Source organism: Vulpes vulpes, chromosome 7 (genome assembly GCF_048418805.1).
Source record: "Vulpes vulpes isolate BD-2025 chromosome 7, VulVul3, whole genome shotgun sequence".
Classification (NCBI taxonomy): Eukaryota; Metazoa; Chordata; class Mammalia; order Carnivora; family Canidae; genus Vulpes; species Vulpes vulpes.
The window spans coordinates 99,873,010-99,883,738 of NC_132786.1; the positions used below are offsets into that span (position 1 = coordinate 99,873,010).

General features: G+C 49.3%; 1 protein-coding gene across 3 annotated transcripts; it reads right to left on the minus strand.

Annotated features, from left to right (window-relative positions):
* Positions 1-262: 262 nt before the first annotated feature.
* Positions 263-5,749, minus strand: SP8 (Sp8 transcription factor). 3 transcript variants are annotated; one of them, XM_072764519.1, is made up of 2 exons: positions 5,555-5,749; positions 263-4,550 (listed from the first exon to the last, which is right to left on the minus strand). In XM_072764519.1, exons 1-2 carry the CDS (start codon positions 5,573-5,575, stop codon positions 3,048-3,050), a joined length of 1,524 nt encoding a protein of 507 aa, XP_072620620.1. In that variant the 5' UTR covers positions 5,576-5,749; the 3' UTR covers positions 263-3,047. The 3 variants fall into 3 exon arrangements, with proteins under 3 accessions (XP_072620620.1, XP_072620622.1, XP_072620621.1); XM_072764521.1 differs by lacking the exon at positions 5,555-5,749 and adding an exon at positions 5,163-5,489; XM_072764520.1 differs by lacking the exon at positions 5,555-5,749 and adding an exon at positions 4,701-4,990.
* Between the last annotated feature and the right edge of the window lie 4,980 nt (positions 5,750-10,729).

Sequence of the window (10,729 nt, forward strand, 5' to 3'; positions counted from 1 at the left end):
CTCGAGTACCTGCATAGACAACAGGATAAAAGCAGTCTGCTACTTGGGTACAAACTGTATTATTCTAAATTTTTTTTTATCCCTAATTGTTCTTTTCTCCTGAATTTACAATATTCATAGCATTCTGGATTTTCAACTTCTATGGATAATAATGACTTTTATAGAAATTGCAATGGAAATTTTTCAGGTCAAGAAATACACCAAGACTAAACTTGGGGTGGAGAGAATGCAAACAGAAAGAAAGAAGCTAAACTTAGAAGAATCTGAACACACTAACTTTTTATTCAATTTGATTCAAAATAATATTAATCTAATAGTGAAATAGTTTGATATAACATCAATCAACATTTATAGTATTTTATGCTTCAAAGTATGGCTCAAGGAACACTCATTGCTTAAATGCACTTAGACATAACAAGACAATATTTTTTTATTGGCATCATTGACACCTATGAACAATAGCCTAGTAAATAGATTAAGGTTTAACCTTCCTTTTCTTTGGTGGCTGTTTAGAGACTTTAAAAGAACAGATAACTCATTTCAACAGGAATCTACTACTGATATTTACCTCTACATAATCTTTAGCTAAGACATGGAATGCCAAAAACAAGCTTTTGTTAGCTTGACCTCCTCCACCCCTAACAACAAAAGTTATCCCCAAACCCATGTTTTTATTTTAGATGTACTGATCTTCCAATGTAAGGCTTGGCCTTTTAAATACCAAATACAATCAATGGCCAACAACCTGACTCCTTCTGGAGAGAAGGAAGCAGAACAGGGAGATTTCTTTGAATTGTTTGGTGACTTAGTACAAATTTGAAGAGGTCAGTAAATCCTGATGCTTTGAGCTAAATCTACTGGTAAATAATTAATTACATTTCTTAGACACTATAATCTTAATCTTGGTAAATAGAGAAACACAGCTTTGCCAAATAGATCATTCCATCTAAGTAATATCTTAAAGGCAATTATTTAAATATTACCACAAAAAAAAACAGGGTTATATTTTGCTTAAATTAGACATTTAACTGAAGATAAAATGCAAATGTCCATAGTTTAAAAAGGAAAAAAAATACAAATTAACTGGCCTAGTCTTTTATCTGAGTTTATTAATACCATTTAAAATATTACAAATAAATCAATTACATCTCATGCATTTAAAATGCAAGTCTAAAATGTTCCAGAGAAAGGCTTTCATTTCAATGTGAAATATCCAAATTATTTCAACATTACAATGAGCAATTAGTTTGCAGAATCTGCAAACATTTAAATGTAGTGTCAGGAGTGTTTATTAACAGTTAACAATATTACCTTCAGGAAATACACAAAGGCCAAAGTTAGTTGAGTTTCACTTGGACAATTTATTTAATACATGGGTTTTAGCAGACCCAGTTATTATGAAATATAGGAGAACTCTCACTTTAACTATGCCTGAACTGCCAGCAAATGCAAAGAAGTACATGCTCCATTAAATTAAATGTCATCCCACATTTATCAAATATTGTCTTAGTTACAGTTTGATACCTATCTAAATTCATATTCGAGCAAAACTAAGCCCCGAAAGTGCGTTTGTGGCTCTGCACCTCCAGAAGTGAGTTCAAAATACCTGCAGCTCATCAGAACTGCAACAATAACTCTTAATATTTTTTGTGACCAAAAAAAAAAAAAAATCAACTTTACTTCAATATATTTTCAAATATTTACTGGAAGTAATGTACAAGAAAAATACTATACAAAATCGTCTCCTGGACAGCTGCACCTCGCACCCATACACTGGTGGAGTTATAATTGGTAACTAATCTAGAACGATTCTCCAGTTGTACAAACCATTAGGTTCAGATATATTTTACAAAGTTTTTTTTTTTGTTTCCTATTTTCCCTCTTTTGGCATTTAAACTACAGCCTCGTCTCAATTAAACGATAGCTTCTTCACTTGTTTATAAGTTTAAATCACACAAAAAAAAGTTTAACCCTAAGAATCTTCAATGAATTCCAAGAATTTACAGAAATGGGTACAATACAAATTGGTGGCTGGACTAGCAAAAAAAAAAAAAAAAAAAAAAAAAAAAAGATTGGGAGATTATGCTCGGGAGTGGTGGAAAAAACGAGGTAGAAAAGGACAAACACGGAGATAGTTAATCTGGTCTCACCGGAAAGGGGGTATTTTTGCATAAGAAAAAGACACCTAACCCTCACCCCCACCCCCACCCCATAAGTTAAGTTAATGCAATCAAAATAACTTTGGGATCGCTGTTAGCAGTTTGGAAAGAAAGACTTGTTCACTGCTAGAGGAAAAACTGTCTAGAAGGGAAACCAAGTGGAAGGATGCTGTATTTTTTTCTTTAGTTTTTTTTTTTTTTTTTTTTTTTTTAGTTAAAAAAAAAAAATGTTATAAAGATGAAAGAAGGCTGCTGCAGCGATCCGCCAGGACTGCCCTCAGCTGAAACTTGAATCGGTTCCACCTCAGGGAACAAAGGAAAAGAGGCAGAGCTGGCGTTGGGAGGGCTAACTCCGCCAACTCCGGGGCTCGGGGCCGCCCGGGATGGGCACCCCCACGCAGCTGCGGCAGCTCTGCGCAGTGAGGCAGGGCCCTCGGGAGCCGCGGTCCTCGGAGCTGGTGGGCGGCTGCCCCGGCGGGGACGCCCTGCCTCCTCCTGCCTCGCCCTCCCCGGAGGCCCCGGTCCCGCGACCGCTTCCCTCTAAACGACACGCTCGTTACAACCCGGGGAAGGCAGAGAGCGGCCGAGGAGAACCAAAGAGCCGGCCAGGCGCCGGCTGGGGCTGCGCCGAGCTCCGAGCGAGCGTGTTACCTGGGGCAGGTGGGAAAGCCAGCGCCCAGGAGGGCGGCGGGGGTTACTTACATGTCCACATCCCCTTTACAAAGTAAAGTCACAGAGGGAGCTAAGAGAGAGAGACAGAGACCGAAAGAGACAGAAAGTGCGAGCAGGATGCCGTGGAAAGAGGCTGGAGCAGAGGCCGGGGCAGACGGGGCCCAGGCGGACCGGGGCGGGAGGGGGCCGAGCCGAAGGGCAGCCGAAGGAGGCGCGTCACTCCAGGCCGTTGCGGTGCCCGGGCTCCGGCGGCTGCAGCAACTCCGGGGAGTGGCAGGGCGGGCTGCCCGCCGCGCTGTGCTCGCTGTCGGTGTCGCTGCCCTTCTTGCCGCCGCTCCCCGAGCCCGCCGAGCCGCCGCCGCCGCCGCCGCTGTGCGTCTTCACGTGCTTGCTGAGGTGGTCGCTGCGCATGAAGCGTTTGTTGCAGACAGGGCAGGCGAAGCGCTTCTCGCCCGTGTGGGTCCGCAGGTGCCGCTGCAGCTCGTCGGAGCGCGTGAAGCGCTTGCCGCAGAAGAGCCAGTTGCACACGAAGGGCCGCTCGCCCGTGTGCCAGCGCAGGTGCGCCTTGAGGTGCGACGTCTTGCCGTACACCTTGCCGCAGCCCGGTATGTGGCAGCTGTGCAGGCCCTTGCGCCGCAGGCTGGCCCCGGCCGGGCCCAGCCGCTCCGCCTCCTGGCAGTTGGGGCAGTCGCAGGTGGCGCGACCCGAGTAGCGGCGCGCGGAGGAGCGCGGGGAGCCCCCCAGCGGCGCCGACGGCCCGGCGCTCAGCATGGAGCCGCCAGCGCCGGCCAGCGGCGACGGGGCCGAGTCCGGGTAGGAGCCGGGCAGCACTGGCTTGAAGCCGTCCATGAGGTGCTGCCCGGCGGGGCTGAGCAGGTGCGAGGAGGCGCCGCTGCTGAAGGCGGAGTGGCTCAGGCCCGAGTAATCCGAGTTGTAGCCTCCGAGCGGCGAGTGCAGCGAGGTTTGGAGCCCCCCGGCGGCGGGGTGCAGCGAGCCGGGCAGCGCCGCCGCGCCATTCGGGTTCTGCACGTCGATCCAGCCGGCGCCCACGTCCCACCAGCTGGAGGCGCCGGCCGAGCCCACGTCGCCCGCCGCGCCCAGGCCCGGGTGCGAGGGCTTGAACCAGGACTCGTACGGGTGCGCCATGCCCACGCGCGGGTAGATGCCCTGCAGCCCGTCCACCGAGGTGTGCACCTTGGAAATGAACACGGGCTGGTGGGAGCCGTCCTGAGAGTGCGCGGAGGAGCCGCCGCCGCCGCCGCCGCCCCCTCCGCCGCTACCCCCCGACACACCAGGGGCCTGGAACACGGAATAGTCGTTGGCGAAGGGCGAGCTGGAGGCGGCGGCCGCGGCGGCCGCGGCGGCGGCGGCGGCGCTGCTGGAGGTTAGGGAGAAGGCGCTGGAGCCCGGCGAGCCGCCGCAGCTGAACGAGTCGGACACCAGGGCCGCCGCCGCCGCCGCGGCCGCCGCGGCCGCCGCCGCCGCCGAGGACGTACCGCCGTTCCTGGAGGCCCCCGACACGCCGAAGCTCGAGAGACTGGAACCCACCACGTTGCAGCTGCCGGAGGAGGAGGACGAGGAGCGTTTCCAGGGGTGGAAGCCTTTGCCGAAGGAAGAAGAGCTGTCCGAGAGGGAGGAGGGAGACGGGCTGGGGCTGCCGATCTTATTACAGGTAGCAGCAAGCATGGCCAGAGGAGTGGATCCCAACCTCGGTTCTTCCTGCGGGAAGGAGGAGAGGGAAGGGGTGGGGGAGGGGGGGCAAAAGGCCGGTGGGGGAGGGAGGAAAGAGACGTGCATCAGTCCTCCGGTAGCCTCCAAAACGCCCCACGGCACCCCATCTCTCGTTGCGGCGCGCCGCCACCAACTCACCTGGCTCCCCCAACAGCCCTGGCACCCGGCTGCTTCCTACTCTACGGGAGGGGACAAGTTTGGCTGTCGGCGTCTGATTCGGGAGCAAAGCGCCATGCTAAAGAAGAGTTTGACAAGTAATCTCACCTAAAACAACACTCCCGTGCACACAAGGCCCCAGGCACTTCGAAACAAACAAGCAAGCAAAAAAAAGTCCAGATTGGGGAGGAAGGAAGTTTCCTTTGCCGAGAAGCCTGGGGAAAAAAAACCATTGGATTGCTTTTAAGAGCGCTTCCCCTGTAATCCAGAGAGAGCTTTGAAAATCCTGTTCCGGTCCCCAGAAACCCATGCTGGGTTGTTTCTCCCAGGCCAAAAGAGGTCAAACTAGAGGGCTCGCTCGCTCTTCCTGCTTTTCTTTTTATTTTCTTTAAAAAAAAAAAAAAAACCACAATAGTAAAGAGAGAGAGAGACGGTTCAACGTACCTGCAAGGCAAGGCGGGCTGCGATATTTTTTAAGGGGAAGAGGGAAAATCTGCAGTTTGCTCAGGAGGAAAAACTTGCTCTCTTTACCCCCGAAATCGTCGCGTATAAAAAGGACTGGGCGCAAGTCTCCCGGGCAGGGAGCAGCCGGGCGCTGCGAGGTGGCTTGTCTAAATGCCCTTCGAACCTTTTCCTGCGCTGAAAAAAAGTGACTCTGCCCCCCTCTCCCCCTCTTTCTTTTCTCCAAACTCACTTGTATTTAAAGGAAAAAAAAAAAAAAAAAAGCTCTCAATAGAGACTGATAGCCCGTGGCCTGGCCGGGGCGACTTTAACCCCCTCCGATCGGCAATAAAAGGAAACTAATTAAACCAGCAAGAGAAAATCCTGAGACTCACCCCTAGAAGTGAAGTTGCCATCACACAAAAGTGCCCTCCTCCTCTCAGAGGATCTTTTTTATATTGATAAATCAGAGGCAGTGTTTTTTTTAGAGGTGTGCAATACAATGATCAGTTCCGCCCATTCCACCACAATTGTAGCTCCCTCTCCGGCTTTGAAGTGCCGCGGAGGCGCGGCCAGCCAATCTGCGGCCTCGCCGGGCCGCGCCGCGCGCGCGCCGTGAGGTCATCGGCGCCGCCGCGGGCCGCCGCGGGGGGGCGGGGGGGGGAGCCGGCGCGGGAGCGGGAGGGGCGCGAGTGACTGCGCGTGTGTTACAAAGCGGTGTGCGGGTGTGTAACAATGTAACTGCGTGCTTGTGTGACCCAGCTGCGAAGGAGACGACGGTGCAGCCCGGGGGCGGGGGGGGGGGCGGTGTGTAGCGGTAGTACATGTGGCAGAGTGTAGCAGTGACAGTGTGGCGGAGGGGGAGGGGGAGGCCGCGCAGCGGAGGGAGAGGGTGTTATGGGTGACAATATAACCATGTGTGACAGGAGGGTAGAGGGGCAGATCAGTAAAGTGTTGGGGGAAGGGTGTGAATGTACTACAGTGTGGCTGCGAGTGACAAATCTAGGGAGAGGAGGCCAGGGCAGTAAAGCGTGGCGGTGGGGGGAGGTGGTGTGAGGGTGTTGTTTGGTGTGGGGGGAGAGGGAAGAACATTGTGTGTGTGTGTGTGTGTGTGTGTGTGTGTGTGTGTGTGAGGGGAGAGGGAAGAACATTGTGTGTGTGTGTGTGTGTGAGGGGAGAGGGAAGAACATTACTGTGTGTATGTGTATGTGTATGTGTGTTTGGTGTGGGGGGAGAGGGAAGAACATTGTGTGTGTGTGTGAGGGGAGAGGGAAGAATGTGTGTGTGTGTGTGTGTGAGGGGAGAGGGAAGAACTTTACTGTGTGTGTGTGTTGTGTGGGGGGAGAGGGAAGAATATTACTCGTGTGTGTGTGTGTGTGTGTGTGTGTGTGTGTGTGTGTGAGGGGAGAGGGAAGAACTTTACTGTGTGTATGTGTGTTTGGTGTGGGGGGAGAGGGAAGAATATTACTCGTGTGTGTGTGTGTGTGTGTGTGTGTGAGTGAGGGGAGAGGGAAGAATATTAACGTGCGTGTGTGGGAGAGGAAAGCTGTGTGAATGTGTGTGAGAGGAGCGTGGGGTGTGTGTGTCTTTGTGTGTGTGTGTGCGCGCGTGGGCCGCGGAGCTGGGGGTGGAGAATACAACAGTGAAGTGTCCCTACACAGAAAAGAAATGGACAATCTGCGGAGTGAAACAGGCTGCGAAGTTGACTGAGGCTGAGTAAACAAACACTCGCGAACGCCATCTCGGTCGCCAACTTCCTCGGGTTCCTCGTACCTGAGAATCTTTGAGTGATTTTTGTCTTGACTTCTTGACTGACACTCTCACTACCTGTTCGAAGGCAGCCGCGCTCACACCTGCCTACACTTCTGCAGCTCTACCGCGGAAGGGCAGAAACGTGAGGCGGCTGAGGGGTGTCCTGAGGGGCGCCTTGGGGCGCCTGTGCGCCTGCGTCCACGAGTTGTTACTTTGATTCGGTGGCTCCCCCCCCCCATCCCCCGCCCCTTCTCGGTCCTGAGGTGGGATTCCGCTTTGGAAGTGCGAGTCTCACTCGGGGGCGGAGGGGGGGGGGGGGGGGGGACGGGCGGGTTCGTCCCGCGTCGCTGAGTAAATTTCAATACAAAAGGATTAGATAGAGATGGGGAGGTGAGAGGGTATTGGGCTTTTTTTTTTTTTCCTTAAGTGAAAAAAAAATGAGGAACGTCTTATGGAATTTAACGTCTTCACAGGAAACCTCACAGACACTTTCTGAGGAAAAAAAATAAAGATTTTGACTGAAATCTGGGGGTTTTATTTATCAAAGAACAGAGGGCCCTTTAGCAAATCTTGGACCACATGTGTGGAAGCGTCTGAGGGTGTGTGGGCCGGATAGCGGAGTACGTGTGCATGCTAATATATACACTTTAGTTCAAATTCGGTGGGTTTTGGAACTTGCCTCCCATTTGGGTTATTAGTTGCTTTCAGAAATGTCATTACAAAAAAAAAAATGTCATTACGATTTTACTGTCACCACAAGGGAACATCTTAAACCACAGTAAAAACCACCAGTGTAGCAGAGAAATCCACAGCCTTTCCAGTACCATTGAATACTTCTTGTGTGTGTGTGTTTTAAAGTAATTCATAGTTTTAAACAGTTGCCAATGCTCTCAGAAATCTAATTTTTAATGTAGAATTGATTAAAATGTTACGAGCTGGGTAAGGTGTCTTGTTTTGACTGGGGAAACATTTTATTGTTTTTGAGCCCTCCTCAAGTGCATGAAGAGCTTCTGTAGCTGTTAGAGAGAGAGAGAAAAAAAAAATCCTCCTTGGATTTACTAAACTCCAAAGTCAGGTTGTATCATTTGTGTAAGTTTCACTGAGCATAGTTGAGGCTGATGTTTGTGCTGTGAGTGTGTTTCTGACCCCTTTTTTACCAGTGTTGGGATATTGACTGTACATCATATCTATTGATTAAGGGGGTAAGGTACATTCTCATACTTTGAAGTAAGGGTGAAGTAAATTAATGAACTGCTTTCTTTCTCTGAAGGCTGACGCTTACCATAAATGTCGTGTTTCTCCCTGCAAGCCACTCTGAATGATTTTAGCGTGTTGAGAAGGCGTGACAGGCCAGCCCAGAAGGAGGAAGGGGTGGGGGAAGGAGGGAACTCCGTTTAAGAAATAAAAGAGAATTAACTTCATTGCTTTGGTCTCTTTCTATAATGATATTCATTTTAAGGATCTAATGCACAGTTGTTCAAATTTGGGGTTTAATTCTAATCAATACCGTCATCCTTAAAGGTGGAGGGGGGAAAAAAGCTTTGAAAGAAGACTCCCTTCTTTGAGGAATTATTTATTTTATCTTTTTATCTTCCTATCTTCTGGAAGGAAGTGAGGCAAGAGTATTTTAAAAAGTTAAATGCTGATTCTGAGAGTAAATCTGAGAAGCATTAACCACCGTTTCCTCAAAAAAAGGCTGGAATCAGAAAAAGCATCATGCGATTACAGTTATGAGCTCCCTCCTTCTAAGATTTTTATTGGTATAAATTCACTTCAGAATAATATGTAAAGTCTTCCTATGACAATGGGTGACAACTTTGGTGTGGATTTAGTGAACATAGTGGATTCCTCAATTTGTATAAGGTTGTCTTGCATTTGGGTATTTTCACAAAGGTTTGTATGCGCGTCTTTCTTCATTAGAAGATATATAGAGATATGGATGGAGATATATGCGTACATACGTACATATTCCATTCACCCCACTTTAAAAAGTTAGGTGTTGGTTTCATATTAGGATTAGTCAAAGGCACTTTTTTCCTTGTACGATGCCCCCTCCCCAAAAGAAGTGGTTAGTGTTTGTCATAAGGCATAGACAACAGAGTCAAAAAGGAAAAACAAATCCATAATTGACCAAAAGTTAACACAGCAATAATCTTGCTTCTGGTTTGAATGAAACTGGTCTTCCTGGCACCTCTTTCCTCCCCTTGGGAGAAGTGACTCAATCATTTTTGGATCCCCCCCACAGGTCAAGAAACGTCTGTAAACCATTGAGGATACAACCTGTCCGGCAAAGCATTTTAGAACACGTACAGTTCAGTTTACCTTTTGTGATATTGATCATTACTCTTGAGTATTGTGGTGTGACAATATGGAGGCTTTGAAAGGAAAGAGGAAGGAAGATAGGGAGTGCACACTTTCTCACATTGGAAGTTTCCCCCACCCCATATCAAGTTTAACGTGCTGGCAGAGGAGTAGTCAGTAGACAGATATTCTGCTGTTTCTTGCAAACCTGTGGGATCCACTTTCAATAAAGCTAAAATCTATTAGCATTCTGTATGCATCTGCAGCATAAATTTCATTTGAATTTCAAATTTAATAAACCAGGAGGTTTTTAATCATCCCTGGTTTTATTTGTTTGATATTAACATGCTTATTGACCGGGTCTGGTGACCAGTTTGATCATTACAGGACAGCAAAAAGTTAATTAAAACGACCACAGCCCCTTAATCATATCATCTGTCTCATCCATGTCGCTCTCTTTATTACCGGTGATGATGGATAGTCTCCCAGATTAATTTCTCTGTTTCTTCGATTTGGACAACAGCTTTTGGGACCTAATTTACATCCTGGGAACAACTTGCTCAAGTATATCTAACACCTTGCAGCTACAATATACATCAACATCTCCTTAGATGGAGAGAAGAACGGGGAGCTTTTTTTTTTTTTTTTTTTTTTGCAGGCGGGTTTGAAGACTAATCAATGCTGCGATTTGGAGCGCTTCTGCTTTCACAACCAAAGAAATAAAAGGTCCTAAAAGCAAATTAGAGGCCTCGATCCTTGCTTTTCCTTTTCAGGGCGTGGGGAGTGAAATATGCCTCCGCTGTTTGGTTAAGTAGATTAAAATGTGTAGATACAACGACAAGTAAATAAAACCATTTGTAACCATTAAGTACAATTAGGGATTTATAGTGGACAACATCAAAGTTATCCAGTCTTTCAAGTGTCCGGCAACACATCTACACCAAATACGGTTCTTGGTTTAAAGCGTGGGCCGGTGTATACACAACACTGAAAAAGCCTGAAAGAAAGAAAACGCAAAAAAGAATGCACGGGGACTACTGCCTGTTACAGGCGCGTACCCCCGCTGGGTACGTGTAAGCCGGGCTCTGCGCGCCCCGGTTCCCGAGCGAGGGCTGGGACGCGCGAGCTCCGCAGGCGGATCGGCCGGGCCCGCGGCGCACCCAGGGAAGGCGGACCGGCCGCCAGGCCCTGGCAGGCGCCTCTTCCGAAACGGGAACAGCCCTCAATCCCCGGCCACCGGGAGGGGACCTTGCGCGGACGTGCTGCTACTAAATAAAGCGTGAAGCGGGCCGGCTGGGCGGCCGAGCGCCGCCGCCGGCTGCAGGGAGGAGCGGGCTGGGCCAGGTTGGGGACCATCTCGTGGTCGGGGAGCTCTGGTCCAAGTTACTTTCCTGCTGAGCATGAAACCTGGCCGGGCGTGAACCTGTGGCTTCCCGAGGGGTGCCCTTTTGCTGTCCACTCCCGCTTTGGGGCGGCTTTTCTAGGAAGTTGCCTAACATTTCCTGGGAAGGGAGGTA